At 36.8% G+C, this 16450-nt stretch overlaps 1 protein-coding gene across 2 annotated transcripts; it reads right to left on the bottom strand.

Moving 5' to 3' along the window:
* Positions 1-2261: 2261 nt before the first annotated feature.
* On the bottom strand, positions 2262-10798 carry LOC122094361 (1-acyl-sn-glycerol-3-phosphate acyltransferase-like). 2 transcript variants are annotated; one of them, XM_042665132.1, is made up of 6 exons: positions 9888-10798; positions 7107-7256; positions 4594-4692; positions 4427-4519; positions 3781-4057; positions 2262-2781 (listed from the first exon to the last, which is right to left on the bottom strand). In XM_042665132.1, the coding sequence occupies exons 1-5, from the start codon at positions 10206-10208 to the stop codon at positions 3782-3784; spliced, it is 939 nt and encodes a 312-aa protein (XP_042521066.1). In that variant the 5' UTR covers positions 10209-10798; the 3' UTR covers positions 2262-2781; position 3781. The 2 variants fall into 2 exon arrangements, with proteins under 2 accessions (XP_042521066.1, XP_042521067.1); XM_042665133.1 differs by having other exon boundaries at positions 2262-2655.
* Between the last annotated feature and the right edge of the window lie 5652 nt (positions 10799-16450).

Raw genomic sequence — 16450 nt, 5'->3', positions numbered from 1 at the left:
CATTTTATACTAAAGTAAATCTAACCTAATGTTATATTTGGTTTTCTAAAATATATGGCTTTCCATGAAAATAGAAGAATAGGTTAGTTTATGATTGTAGAAAGCTCATTTTTTTTCTTTTTCATTTTTCATTTAAAAGGTTTCGGTGTTTCTGTATAACTCAACATAATGAATAGACTGAAAAATGCTAGCACTACAATAGAAAAGTCCTATGAATCAATCATTCCTTCCATACATTAACTTTTTTTTCTTTTCTTCTTTGGTGAGCTTTGTGAATTTTGAAATAATAAATAAATAAATAAAAAGTATTGGAACTCAGATAAAGCTACGTACATTATGACTCTCCCCAGAAATCTTAGTGATAGAAGTCTCGTGTATTGGGTATGCCTTACTAGCACTCCAATGGATTTGTTTATAAAACCTGATAGTGCTTCTAACCTTGTACACGGTTGGATTTTGTATATTTTTTTTTTTTAATTTTTACTGAAAATAAAGATTAAATATGAACAATAAGCGATTCAAAAAAGGGTTGCAAGAATCAACTAGAATTGGATAATTCACCCGATCATGGTTTCAAAATTCAGAACAGACTAGCTGGTTCTAGGGTTTTTGGGACTGTTTCACTGGGTTTCAGATCGAAGGGGTCGACTCTAGGGTTTTGAGGACCAACTCTTACCGATTTCAATCCGATTCTCAGAGTTGGCAGTGACCGATTCAACCCTCCGATTCTCCGATTCTGGGTTTAAAATCCTTGCCCAACCTGTTTTAAGAGTTTCAAAGAGTGTACCAATGCATTAGAGGTTCACTAGCAGCCAAAGTAGCCAAGGGCATCACATGACATAAGAAAGCTTAAGAGGTCCATAAATACTTCCAAGCTACCAATGAAAGCTCTATGCCTCTATCCAGAACACCAAAAAAATAAAAAAATAAAAAAAATATATTACCAGCGACAACAACAACAACTAACAGATGAACTATCAAATTGTTGTGAGTTTGTTAAGTTTATCTAAACATCAAATCTTAAAGATGACAATGGAGTTAGCTCAAAAAGGCTTCAGTCCTTTGGATTATAAACCCTTTAAAGAAGGTAGGGGCGGCTTCATCTGGAAGATGTATTCATCTGCTTCTGTTTGTAACATTGTGCTTTTTCTTACTATTCTAAAGCCAAATGGTACTTTGGCAAAGAGTTTTTTTTATAAGATCCCCCAAGGTACTTGTCATGGGTTGAGGCCATCCCACACCACATCCACACTTAACCAGATCTTAACTCTCTTAGTTTCTCTACCTCAATTTAGTTTCTCTCCCTCTACTTAAGCTTTTTTGGGTTGTAAAACATTTCAACCAGTGAAGTTTCCAACTTGTTAATGAACTCATTTTTCCCCCTCTTTAATCATGGGGAATGGTTGAGACATTGATTGCAGGACTACATTTTCTTTGCAAGAAATGAATAACAAATAACAAAAGGGAGAAGGATCGACATGTTGCCCCCTTATATTGTTATCAGACATTAGGTTCTAAGCATCGGTATCATATGATAATGATACAAATACCAATATGGATAAATTGCATTGGCCAAAAAGTGGTTTTTTAATCGAAATCAACTCGATACAGCCTGATACAACCAATCAGTAGTATTATCAATATCAGTATCATAATGACTAATATGGTACATTTGTTTTATAACCCTATCATACACATCAAGAAAGGGAAAGGAGTTTCGACAAATGTTAATATGTATAAAAGGGGGCCCACATCATTAAATGAATATAAGAGAGACGACTTGTACACCGTAGAGTTATGTGCCTGACTTTTTCCATAACAAAATAGCCTGGACTGTAAACAAAATTTGCTTTTAGAAACAGTTTTCAATCACAATTACAACAATGTGATCTGCCTTATACAGACACATGCAAGAAATAATTCATCATAAATTCCTAATGGAAGCAGAAATAATGGTAAGGCTTTAATGTTCTTTTGTTTGCCTTTAGTCCTTGAAATGAAAGGGAATATTAAGTATACTTTGGATAGGCATGAGTCAAACCTTAGAGCCCGATTCAAATTGAAAATGGCAGCACAGGCTTTTGTATCATTATATTGAACCAAGCTGTAAAAGTTGATACATGGCTAACTTATGTTGTATAACTTCCAAAATTTTTGATTAACAGATAAAGATTGATTATTAGACAAATTATTCGACCCAACATTTAATCATTATATCATATTATTATTAATAAAATGTATAAGATATATAATAACTCATATTTAGGGTTTATTATACAGGATTTTTATAATTGAACAAATCCATCTAGTTAGAAACTGAATCAAGGTTACATGCTACACTCTGCTTAACAACACAGGAAAAAGAAGCATAATTTTCATGTACAAGCCAGTGTTCAAATAGTATTACATCATCTGGTTAAAGCCAGGTAACAGCATAATGTCATAGCATTCTTAAACAGCTCAATACATAAATAGCCATATCTGGAATTACTTTTGTTCCATTCGGTGGTTTATGTTCTTCTCCAAGGTGAAAATATTTCAAATATAGAAACCATTCAGCCGTAATCACTCTCAACCAACTGATCCCTCAAGCTTCAAGTTCATGAGCTGGTTCACTTCGGCACCAAACGCATCACGAAGCTATTCAAAGATATCCTTGAAAAAAAACCCAGAAATCATCGCTTTCATAGTAAATGTCACCTTGCCAAAAGCAGAATATTTGATCTTCATTAATTTTGGAGGTGCTAGTATTATGTTCAATGGGGACTGAGGGTTCTTCACCTGTTGAACGAATGGGATCAATCCACCATGTATAATTAATCAATGTACACAGCAAAAGATAAACCTTATAGAAAATTTATTCCTCTTGCAGGAACAATGTATTCCAAGCTTTAAAAAAAGTATATTTTGTCCTTATGACTGCAATGAGAATTCTCTGTAGATTCATAATTACAGCCGCAATCTGGTCGGAGTTCAATATCTTACGTATTTCAATAAAACAAATTTTCTGACCAAAATTGTAAATTGGAATTCAAAAAATACCGAAGCTCAAAATAAGTTGGGAATAGGGAAAAAATATATTCCCAATTTTTAGAATCTGAAAGATTCTGAAATTTATCAAAGAATCCAAAGTAAAAATTTTGTAAAATGAAATCATTGAGATTCATATTACAATGTCACCCTGAAACCCAAACCCTAAATTTCACCAGGAAAAAAAAAAAAAAAAAAAAAAAAAAAAAAGCAAGAAAAAGTTCAGCAAAATCTAAGACCATATTCATGTAACCAAATTTACGGGATCAGCCACTAGATTCAGTCACACTAATAGTACAAAACATAAAGAAACACAAAGGTCAATGCAAGACATTTCTAATCTACATGACCCAAGGGGCAGCTCAGTTGGCAATGACCAACACCTCGCAATTAAGAGGTCATGAGTTCTACTCTTCTTACGGCCTACCTCGCCCCCCTTCCCACACCCACCAAAAAAATCTGCTTTAAATCAACGACTTTTTTATTAATATTTTGGTTTTTTTTTTGGGGGGGGGGTGTTATGAAAGCAAGGGTCCATGGTGGTGGATCCCATAACACAGTTACACAATTAAATAACATAAAACTGATACCAAGATTAAGTACCAAGAAATTTTTATTATCCATTTCCCTTTTTATCTTTCCTACTAAATTATGAGATGAGTTTTCAATTATTTGTAAAGTTTCAATCACAATAATTGTAGTTTTTCTAATTGAGAGTCTTCTGTGGAAAGTAAAACAGAGTCAAGGTACCTCAGTTGCGAGTCTGATCTCTTTCACGATTTTCCTCTTCAGATGCCAGAGGTCTCTGGGCCTCTGGAAGGTGTTTGACATAGATGTCATGTACCATGTTAATGTAGTCATCAATCTTGTCAGCTGTCCAATCTTCAGTTCTTATCGGAGGAAGAAACTTTACAGTTAGAGGTGCTGGCCTAACATGCAGACTGTTTTTCCTCCACGCTAGGTGTGTCCCTGTCAGAACCATTGGAACAATTGGGAGACGAGACTGAAATGCCATGTGAACAAAGCCCTACACATAATAAAAAATATATATAAATTAAATAGGAATGAGACACAGAAAAACAAGAATACAAGATAAAGCATATGGTAATGGTAAAATCTGAAATCCGAGACTATAAGCAAAATAACTTCAGGGGGGTGGGGGCGGTATACACCATATGATGGATCCTACTAACCAAAGCCAGGGATATGATATTTAGACCATGACATCCAGACTAGGAGATCCAGTTAAGACCAATTCAGATCCATATCATTATCATCACCTGGGTTATTCTTCAAGAATTATGCTCTGATTCTTCATAATATCTGAATGATCTGAATACACAAAATAAATAGAAGAAAAATAGAGGGGTGGGGGAAAACAAACATGTACTTTTACCTTCTTAAATGGAAGCAATCTTCCATTTTTGGATCGGGTCCCCTCAGGAAAAATGATCAAAGAAAGATTGTTCCCAACAATTGCACGAGCAGCCTAAGCTCAGCAGAAGTCAGTACATAATATAGCCAAAATAGCAGTTGAAGAGATTTTAGAAAGAAAAATAGTACCTGTTTCAGCGACTCAATGGCTGAACTTGGGTTGGAACGATCTATACGAAGATGGTTTGCTAACACATATAACTGTCCAAACAGGGGGTACCATATGATCTGCACAAAGAGAAACTTGCTCTTGACTTTCCTTGTTAAATTCCCCTATAGATGTTGATTCTACCCTTTTGAGAACATAGGATCACGGCGTCTAGGAAACGCCTTGACAACTATGTTTGAGACACTTTCCCACAAAGTGAACTATTAGAACCAGATAATGGAAGTTCCTTTACCTCTTATTTGAAGCATAGGCATTGACCTAAGTAATTTGATCATAGTGGGATGCTTCTTAGATGATAGTTCTGTTAAGTATTATTAAGTGTTACCGCCAGGCTAAGGGTATCTTGGGTATTGTGTAGTGACTTATGAGTAGTATTGTAATTGTTTAGTTTAAGTTGTGTCCTTTATTGTCATCATAGTGTCATACTTTATAATTAATATATATTGTGGGTCATTGATCGCGGCTAGACATTCAGTCTAGTCATGAATTCTCTTTCCAGTCTCCCATGATTTCTCTCCTTGTCCTTTGTTTCTTCTTCTTCTTCTCTTCTTCCTTGGTTCTTGTGTGACTACTTTGAGACCTTTTCTCCAGTGGCTCATCTTAACTTTATTTGCGTACTTATATCGTTGGCTATTAATCTTAACTGGCCTCTGTTTCAGCTTCATATCAAAAAATGCATTTCTCTAATGTGATTTTGAGGAAGATATGTATATGGAAAAATCTCCTAGGTATGTTGCTCATAGAGATGAAGCATCAAAGGTTTGCAGGAAGGTATGTATATGGAATAATCTCCTAGGTATGTTGCTCATAGAGATGAAGCATCAAAGGTTTGCCATCTTTACAAGGCTATTTATGGGCTGAAACAGTCTCCACGTGCCTACTATGATAAATTTAGTATGGTAATTGGTGGTTATGGGTTTACACAATGCTTCAATCACCTTGTGGTTGTTTGTCGCTATTGTGCCAAGGTCGTCACTCTTGTGAATGTTGATGATATTATTATCTCCGGTAATGACTTTTCTAATATTGAAAATGTCAAGTCGTATCTACATCATGTTTTCAGATGAAAGATTTAAGGATGCTCAAACATTTTTTGTGTAATGAAGTTGTTTGTAGTAAAAAGGGTTTGTCTCAGAGGAAGTATGTGCTTGATCTTCTATCCAAGACTAACTTGTTGGGTTCTAAACCAGTTGATAATCAATCCTATGGAACCTCATCTGAAACTTGGAGCATGTGATGGTAATTGAAGATAAACATAAGTACAAGAGATTGGATGGAAAACTTATTTATTTGATTGTTACTTGACTAGATATTTCTTTTTTATTGGTGTTATTAGTCAATTCATGGAGAATCCTTAATAGTAAGCCCAATGGGATGTTGTGTGTTGCAATTTGGGATATCTTAAAGGTGCACTTGGAAAACATCACGTTTATCAACATCATGGTCATATTGATATTTTGGGTTACTCTAATGCTAACTAGGCTGGTGTATACAGTGATCGCAAGTCTACTATTGGAAATTGCACATTATCGGCGGTAATCTTATTCCCCAGTAGAGTAAGAAGCAGACAAAAGTGGTCTGGTTGAGTGCAGAGGCTGAGTATTGAGCTATGGCACATACTACAATGGAATTGATGTGGTTGATATCTATCATTCAGGAACTGGGTTTTTCGGTCAGCACCCATGGAGATGTATTACGACAATCAAGGTGCTATTTATATTGCTAGTAATACAGTGCTCTACGAGCAGACTAAATATATTGAGGTTGATTATCACTTTTGTGTAGAATGTTGTCATTTAGAAGCCGATTTTTACTCCATTTGTTAACTCCAGCAATCAACTTTGTGATATGTTTACTAAGGCATTGTTTAGGCCTGATTTTCTTAATGGTTGTTCCAAGTAGGGCATAGGAGATGTTTATGCTCTTGCTTTAGGGGGAGTGTTAAGTGTTATCGTCAGTCTAAGAGTATCTTGGATATTGTGTAGTGAGTTATGGGTATTATTGTAATTGTTTAGTTTATGTCCTTTATAATCATAACAATTTTGATAATTATTATCTATTGTGGGCTATTGTCATTGCACTTTATAACTAATACTTATTATGGGTTATGAGTCTTGGCAAGACAGCAAGACATTCAGTCTAGTCGTGACATGTGCTTTTGCTCTCTCACGATTTCTCTCCTCTCTCCCTTTGTTTCTTCTTCTTCTCTTCTTCCTTGGTTCTTGTGTGCTGGTTTCTTAGGTTGGGGCTATAACAAGTCCAAATTAATTGTCCTGTAAATATAGAACTAAAAGTTGACCAGATGGTATAAGGACTGTATATCTCATCCATGAGCTACCCATTAATTGAAAAATCAATATAAAGGCACTGCCAACCTTGATGATTCTAGGAGCCATCATATTTCTCTACATATATCTGAAATTTAATTTTCAGGAAGCTTGCCATTGCTACAGTAAATGTGTGCCACCCATACCTCCTTTTTGGCAATGCCAACAGTACCCGTTGGAGTCAACCACATTATAAGAAAGATATCTAGAGGAGATGCATGGTTACTGATATAAATAGCCCTTGTTTTGGAGAATTCGGCACCTTCTATCTTTATAGGATTTCCCAAAATCCACATCTGCAATCACCATTCCAGTCGAGAACCATTTTAAACTAACAAAGGCACAAAAAAAAAAAATCCCAGACATAATTCAGGATATAAATTACATAGAAACAATCGAGTTGATTCTAACAAAAGGATTATAGCCCATTGCAAGATCTTTTGCTCAAAGTGGCCACCCTCAAGAGTTGACTAGGATATGAAACACCCAGGTGTACCATTGAAACATTGTAGACCTCAATTGAAGGTCCATATTACTTACCAAAAAAACTTAAAAGGTCCCCATCTAATTCCATTATAATTTTCGAATTTAAGGTGCAAGTTGGTTTGTTATCTTTCCTACATCAATCATCTGGAAAACACAGAATGGATCCCCCTTTAGTGTCCTTAATGAAATTATGTTATAGGTTTGTATATTAATATTGAAGGAAACGTAAAGGCCCATGACAATGGCCTTCAGCACCTTACCTTCACTATATATAATTTTCCTGCCATAGGTTCTTCAGTTTTTTCCTCCTTTTGGCTCTTTTGCAGTCTGCCTTTTGCACTTATGGTGTATCATGTCCCTAAAGAACACAACATATTTGCCTCAAGGCACAGTTAGTCAGGTGTTTTTTGACGTTGTCCTTTGTTTCATGGCCATTCATGAGCTTTTCTTGACCTTCACCATTAGCACGATTAAGTTCCCTGACAACCAGTTCTTATCTTCACCATGAGCATGATTTGTTTCGTTAAGCCTTGCATCTCTATATCTCTGAAGTGGCATTACACTAATCCTAGTGATCCTTAGTACATCTACTTCATGATGTGACACCCATCTATTTTGTCATCTCCCCTGGAATTAGTTATATGCTCTAGTCTTAATTTAGTGTTATTGATTATACCCCACAATAAGCACACCTTCTAATCTTCAAATAGATAAAGAGCAACCCAGTGCACGAGGCTCCCACTACTGCAGGTTCTGGGAGGGGAAAGTGTACGCAGCCTTACCCCTGCTTCGCAGAAGAGGCTGTTTCTAAGTTTTGAACCTGTGACCAACTGAACTCTAAAGTCAAATAGATCCTTAAATTTATTCGCATGCAGGAATCTTGGTACAGGACAGGAGAGCTATCACTTCTCACTCTGGCATCAGTTCTTGCTTCTGCTTCTCACCCCAGTAACTACATCTAGATCTAATTTAGTACAAAGATTCAACTTCAATTTTTAAACCCTATCAACTTCTAAATATACCTGGGGTAATATAGAATGAGCTGGAAAAAATATATAAACAGCTAAAGAGTTCCTCAAAGTTTCTTATATTAGCTTTATATGATCCCAAGATGTATACTTTACAGCTAAACACGAACCATTATCATAAATCTAAAAAACATGTGTTTTCTTCAGAACAATTCAAATTGCACACCAACTTTGGAATATTAGCAATGTACGAGATTGATACTTGACATGGGAATCCCAAGGAAACTATAGGTTAATTTTTGCCACTAAAGGCTGACTATGATATGGATTGAATCCTCATTGCCATGAAGAATGTTCATTAAAATCCATAAATATTAGTTAAGGATCCTCAGTTCTTTGGTGGAGACATAAAGGCCAGCAATGCAGAGATTCATGTAGGCTAACCTTTATCACTAATCAAATGCAGGAAGCCTCTGGCCCATCCATGGGTAGACAGATTTGCTGTAGCTGGGCCACAGCTGTAGGCTCACAATTTACTTCAGTGATTGCTCGAAGTGTTGCTGTTATAATTTCACACTGACCACTCTTAAACTGGTCATAGTAGGAAGCAATAATGCATGAAATTTGAGGGATGAATAGGAAAAGCAATTCCTCCTTGAATGTCTAGATGTATCTACTCCGCAATCTGGGCAGTGGCCTCAATACTATAAGTGTAATATTTAAGAAATTCACATTCATAATGAGACATTTGTGTTTCCGCCGTTCTGCAGAAAGTAAGGAAAAGGAAAGGAAAACCACAATTTCAACCTAAGATCAGAAGCTCACTATTTCAACCACTAAACAAGAAGCTAACTCAAAGCAGAAACATTAGTTGAAATAGCAAAAAAACAATCATTTTTACTGCAACAATACAAACAGAGATGTTTGGTTCAGAAAACAGAGGCATGTACCAGCAAGCAGAAGCATGTACCAGCTTCAGCACCGAGGGCTGCTAAATAAGCATCCCATCTGCCACTGAACTAAGCCAGTCAACTACTTCGGTTGATTTTGACATTTCCACTAAAATGTAAGTGCCAAATAATCTTTTAAATGGTAAATCCAACTATAAACGTTGCTAAGCTCAACAACAATGTCAAACGGCTAGTGTTTTACTCATGATTTAAAAACTTAAATCGGATCAGTGGAATCGCCCAACTCATATCAGAATCGGCTTCGGACGATCCTGCACAACAAAATGGGATATATCAAAGAGGTAAGAAAATCCCACTTTCAGGTTGTTATCTTCTTTTCTTGATCACGAAAACACAGAAAAGTAAAGCAAACTCACTGTTTTTGCCAAATCTACAAGTTTCTTGGCACAAACCCTAAACATCTAATATTTCCCCTCCAAAAAAAAAAAGAAAGGAAACGTGGGCTGCAAAATTCGAAATTCTATAAACAGAAAATGGAGATTTTGGCGAAGAGGCAACCTACCAATAACCTTCCAGTCACATGACCATAAACATTTCCCTGCCTAATCCTCGCACAAGGCCATGGTAGCAGCAGAAACATGATCAGAGCCCACAAGAAGGTCGTGAACATCATCGTCACAAAACAGGTAACAATCTTTATACAGGATATCACAACGGCGATCCAGCTGTTATCGTCCACAAAGTCATCTGTCTTTGGTTTCGGTACTCCTGCTGCTCTCCGCTTAACTTTCGACGATTCTACAGCACTAGAAAGGGAGCTTGCATTGAAGCAGCTTCCCAGCCTTCGGCTCCTTAGAAATGAACTACCTCCAGCACTCTCCATTCAGTAAACTAATTCCAAATAATTTTCACGATCCTCAACCTCAAATTTCGATACACATATAGAGACAACAAAGCTCCAGTGATGAAATTTTCTATTTCCAGAACAACATGAATTGGCTGAACTCTTTCAACTTCGCAAGAGTTTATTAGAGTAAATTAACCAAGCAAGCTTACACGTTAAATCAGCAGAAAAATTGTCCACCGGAGACTACAACGTCGACAAATCATTAGAAACCTCAGCACCTTCAAATCAAGATTCTCCAGAATCCATACAGAGACTCAGATAAACTCCAATGTGAAAACGATGCTTCTAGTTCTAATAAAAATGGATTTGTAGACTCAATTTTTTCCGGTAAAACCTTAAAAGTAAAGCAAGAAATCTCACTCTTAACGATAACAGGAGCTTCGGAAGTTGTATTGAAGGAAAGAATCACAGAGAGAAGTGATTTTTAAGAGAAAAGATGATGAAAGCTGCAGATTAAGCTGCGAAGTAGATGAAGATACAAAGAAGAAGATGTGAGCCTCTCAATTTCTTTCTGGACAAGAATTACTGAATAGGGTGATTCTCCTCTCAGTCGAAGAGGGTAACGAAACGCTATGGTGGCTCTATTATCCATTATCCATGGCAGAAATTTATTTTCCTTTTTTACCCTTTTCTCGATATTTCAATATCGATACTACCCCTACCATATTGCTTTACCCAAACTGCCCCTTATTAATAACTACGGGAATGTTTTCGGGCACGCACCATGACGACGACGCGACCGTGAAATAGGGGTACACAAAATTACTATTCTACCCCCACCGAAGTTGAGAGGAATACAGATTTTCTCCAACCGCGGTGTGGTTGGGGAAAGACTAGCAAAAAGAGAGACACAAAACAAGGGAGAGAAAATAGGAAATATAAATCAAGAGAGAGTCAGAGAGTCAATAATGCCATCTATATTAATGCTCTAACACACACTCTCAAGTCTTAATGGAGGCAACACGTTGAGGTATCAATGCCAAATAATATCCATATTCTTCTGTTTTTCAAAAAAACTAAAGGAGATAGTGTTTCCTATGCCCACGGTTTTAGGTATAGGCATTGGATCAGCCATATGGATCAATTAATATTAGTATTGACTAGATTGATATCAATACCTGACCAATACAGATCAACCTTAGAGTACAGACATCTATTGAAAAATGATATTTTGATTCCATAATGGCTTGATACGACCAATATGTATCAGTAATTTCAATGATCAATACTATGGACCAAATCTTTACCCACACCATAAATTGGTGCAAAAAATGGTTTTGGCATCAAAGGGAGGTTCACATGGTCATGGAGGAGAGAGAGTTTCATTGTGGATCTAACATGGTCATAATGAGAGAGGACATAAGAAAGGATCCCCAATGCATGTAAGATCTTTTACTTGAAGAAAAATAGAAATTGTGCGCAGCCATCATCTACTTTGGAAATTGGAGAAAAAGTGTAACTATATATTAAGAGATAAGGTTCTCTGAGCCACCATGGGAGAATATGTTAGCACACTTTTTCCATCTCCATCCTCCTCACATAAAATGATCGTAATCGTTTTGGGTAAGAAAATACTACATGCAAGCACAGGTATACACCAACATGCATGGCCAATGAAAAGACGTGCACAAACATCTTTGGTAGAATAATGTGGTCATTTTATATCCACTATGTTTAGGCGTAGACACAAACTAATGGGTATTGTTCTTTCTTCTATAAATTAAATTGTGAAACTGATCTTAATAGCTGATAAGGTTGGTCTTACACGTTTTTAACTTTCTTTTTCTTATCATGAAGTTGATGTAATACAAATGGTGTGAGTCACAACAGATCAGACGGCTAAGATTTAATCATGAGGGGACGGTTGTCAGTTGCTCAACGCCCTTTAGAATTTCAAATTTTCTTCCTTCTAGTCGGAGTTTCTAGCAAAGTTCAACAGTTCAACTACTCAAACAGTTTTTCAAATGAGGTTAGCTAGCCACCAGCGAATCCAAGCGTATGGTCGTATTCTATCTCCTCCCCCTCCCCCCGGGAGACACTTATTCTTCTCCTCCTTCTTCTTTCATTGACTACTGACAAAATTGTCAAAAAGTTTTAGGTAATGTTTCGTGTTTGAAAGTATAGCCTATGCTAGGACCCATCTCTCTCTCTTTCATTGATGGAATTGATAGAGGCAATCATTGGCACTTGCCTACACCTGTACCTTCCACCATTGGGCAGGAAACACTCCCAAAAATAGTTTATAAGAGAAAATTGAATGGTTTTCCTTCAATCACAATTAGGGGAGATTCCTCTGACCAAGGCATTTGGATGATTTGAAATAATACCAAAAAAAAAAAGGGACCCTATTGAGAGGGTGTCAAGAATAGTAATAAGGGTATTATCGAGATTTTATATAACACAAGGCCCAATAATAACACTAAAATGGGTATACTTTAAGTAGTCCATGTTAGAGGTTTCAATTCCATAAAAAATAAAATAAAATAAAATGTTAGAGGTTTCAAGAAAACCTAGCCTCGATTTCACTTTTGAAATTGATATTTCGTAAGTGAGGTCTACACCAACCCTATACTTCTTAAAAGGAAGAGATTTCTCATAACACCATCGGGTATTAATTTAAGCGTATGAAAAATCTTTAATATAAATCATTAAATATAAAAAATATATTTTAAGAAGAGAGGAAGTGCCAAAAAATCTGAACACAGACGGAGTGTGAATCTTTTACCCATTATTAAAATTAGATTCAATATAAAAAAGCAGAGTGTAAACTGTAAAGTTCCCATGACTAATGATTTGGTTATTCGATCAACAATTTATATAACATTAAATTAATTGACAACTCTTTACCAAAAAAAAAAAATAATTGACAACTAGCTGCCAAAATTAATGAAAAATAATGGTAGATTCCAGATTATGGGTCTCACTCCACAATAAAGTGGTCGTGAAAAACGTGTTGGGTAATTTGGTTGGCTGCTAGTGCCATTGGACTTGGAGTATGGGCCATGGAGTGAACATCGTTTTTTCTTCTTTGTTTTACATGAAGCATCACGTCTTGTATTAAATTAGTTGGACATTGCCAAAGATAAAAGTCTTTCTTAGCTATGAGGAGAAAGACGTTATTAGGTTGCATAGTTACAGCACCAGTGTGAGATAAATGAGAAGACATGCAAGGGAATCAATAGGGGATGAGCATTTTATATTTCATAGGGGCAGAGGTGGGGGCTGTTATCCCCTTGACGCAAGAGCCACGTGACTAGATAGCATTCCCTTTTAAATATACAAATAAGGAAAAAAACCTAGATACAATGTGAGTAGAACACCGTGCTACCCCCATGATGGAGATGCTCTTGTCCGCTCTCCCATTGCCTAGCACGTTGGCATGTACCTTCGTCAAAAGGGTAGCGTTCTCTTGCTTTACAAAAAACTATTTTCATTATAATGGTCCCTTGTGTGCTACGTAAGATGGTGATAACATAGGCAAGCCATAGACTTGATCGAGAACCACTAAATTAGAATAATAATTCACACAAGGGTAAGGAGAGATGTTGAGATGTGAGTTATAGAATTTAGAATACTAATTCACATCGACATGTTACAGTTGATGTGTTTGAGAATGAAGCTCTTCAATCATTTTATATATATATATGCCTCTTGATAGTCAGGTCCCGAGGAGATTGAACTCATGACATCTTAATTGTGAGGTGATGGTCCTCACCAACTATGGTTGAAGCTCTTCAGTTATTCAAGTCTGTTGGAGATTAGAGAGTAAAAGATGTTGAAAATGTCTATTCTGTTGCTCTCCCAAGCACGATTTTTGAAAACAGAACCAGTGTCGACTGCCTAATTCTGATCTGGATCAGCCGAAGTCGGTCAGAATCGGTTGGAAAGATGATAGAATCAGCAGGAGAAGACCAAAAATGGGTGGGTCGTGGCCAATTCCAATCCAAATCCGCCGATTCACCCATCCAATTTACAATTCTTAACCCCTGCACCCAAGTCATCAAGAACTGAGAAAACTGAATAGAGCAAAATATGCTTGAAAGTTCTGTAAGCTATGCTATGACGCCCAATCCTCAGATAGCGCGGGGGAGGGAAGGTAAAAAGATGCCTCTGTTGATCAATGAAGCTTGGTCTTTTCAAACACCACTGGCCATCTGAATTACAGAGAAGAGAAGCAGGAGGGGCTTCTTCAAAGTGATTATGCCGTCCTTGTGGCATCATTCTTATGAGGTAATCAGTATATGGATATTAACAGAAATTTCTTTTTCAGTTTTTGGGCAATCTCCTTTGTCCATGGTCTAGGTGTGGGGGCAAGGAAAAAGGATTAGTCATGCAGAGACTGGAGAAAAAGTGGTGTTTCATACTTTCATCGAGGGGTCAACTTTTCCTAATGTAGAAACGGAAACCTATCCACGATGCAGAAAACACAACATAACAAAAGAAAGAACAATCATATGCTCGGTTAAAATCTGCTAAGATTTGTGAATGCAAGCAGTATTGGAAAGGAAAGCTGCATATTAATGCAGTTTCAATCTATGACTGAAGGATAACTTCCCAACTGATTTAAATCTTTCAGATACCTCATATTCACCGAGAAGGATCTCCCAAATCAATCGAGGAAGTGGAACAAGAAACTAAAAAACCTCTCCTTACCAAAGAAAGTGGAGTTCCTTTCTCTCTTTTGATGATATCCTTGTGAATGGTGGTCTTCTCCCAATTATCATCTCAGTTAACTTAAAAAGATACTTCAAGCTTCAAGTTTTACACATTGCTTGTCATCTATTTGCTCCACATCTGTCATCTAAGTCTTGAAACCCCGACCATCTGAAGAATTTTCATAAGTAGAATTCATATCATGATATCAGGACATATTCTTCTATATAACAGGGAAACTAGAAGAGCACAATCTAACATCCATATCTCCACACCATGGTTTGTAATTACAGAATTTCGAGAAGAAGCAATATACCCACAGATACTAACCAGTTTTCATTGCAGCAGCTCTTATAGTTTACATTGCTAGGTAACAGGGCAAGAAATATTCAAATAGTATCCGGCTATACAAGACAGACTTTAGGGAGATATGATAGAAGTTATGGGATGCCATAGTATCTTATTGAACTCTCTATTCTGGTTCTGAAATATCCCAAGGTTTACGGTGTTTTTACCCTTATTGTATTTATGAATAACCACATTATAACGAAAGTTGGTAAGCCAGCCAACGTCAAAACAAGCAAATGAAAGTAACAGCATAAAAGGGACACCACTACCAACTCTACTCAACAACTAAAAGTCATTGCCTTAGCATCAATATGTAATACCCTAAGTATACGTAATACCCTACGTACATTGACTCTCACCTCATTCCAGAATTTGCAAGTTCATCATCTAATGAATCAGTTGATCGAGAGGACTAGTTGGACAAGAAGTTAATCCTCCGTGAACTAGCTTGCCTGATTAAGTTTTCCATGCACCAAGGACCTTAACTAGAAGCAGGTCAGTTGGGAAATTGGGAACCACCAGAAAGTGGATCAGGTTAAAATAACTACAGATGCTTCTTATGTTCAAGACTCCAAAAACACAGCAGCTGGAATGGTTATTAGAGAAAACAAAGGAATTTGTTGAGCAGTATCAGGCGAAATGTCAAGGCATATTTGGAGGAAGAGGCTGAAGCAAAGGCGGTCCCTCTGGCACTACATACAGCAAGGAGGCATGGATTACAACATATCATTGTGGAGATATATGCAGAACAGATCATGAATCGGGTTGAAGACATGTAGCACCAAACTACCAGTCCTGTCATTGGAATCAATTCTCCCGTTTGTAAGACATGTTCGAATTTTACAGTCCATATTTCTTACACTCCCTATAAAACTTCTAGTTCACCGGTAAGACACCGCTTGGGAATAAGACTATGGTATTGAAGGTGGAATACCAGTTGTATTTTCACTGGAGAAACCAAAAGTAAAGCTGCTTCCATTTAAGGGTTCAAGTGGAGAAGAAGAAAACCCTTCAAAGTATTAGGTGAGGCTGATTAATTATTTTCTTCTGAGGTATATTCACTTGTACATGGTCATGTGCCATCATCTATTTATGGTTCTTGAGTGTGAGCTGAGCTGCTTGTACTTCTTGAATCAATAGTTACCTGTAGGAAAATATCGCGAAATCATTAAGCCTAGACTTACATAATCTTTAACAATTTACAATTGTGTGCTCCC

The sequence above is a fragment of the Macadamia integrifolia genome, chromosome 11 (genome assembly GCF_013358625.1).
Source record: "Macadamia integrifolia cultivar HAES 741 chromosome 11, SCU_Mint_v3, whole genome shotgun sequence".
NCBI lineage: Eukaryota > Viridiplantae > Streptophyta > Magnoliopsida > Proteales > Proteaceae > Macadamia > Macadamia integrifolia.
This window is presented reverse-complemented; position numbering and strand designations above follow the sequence as displayed.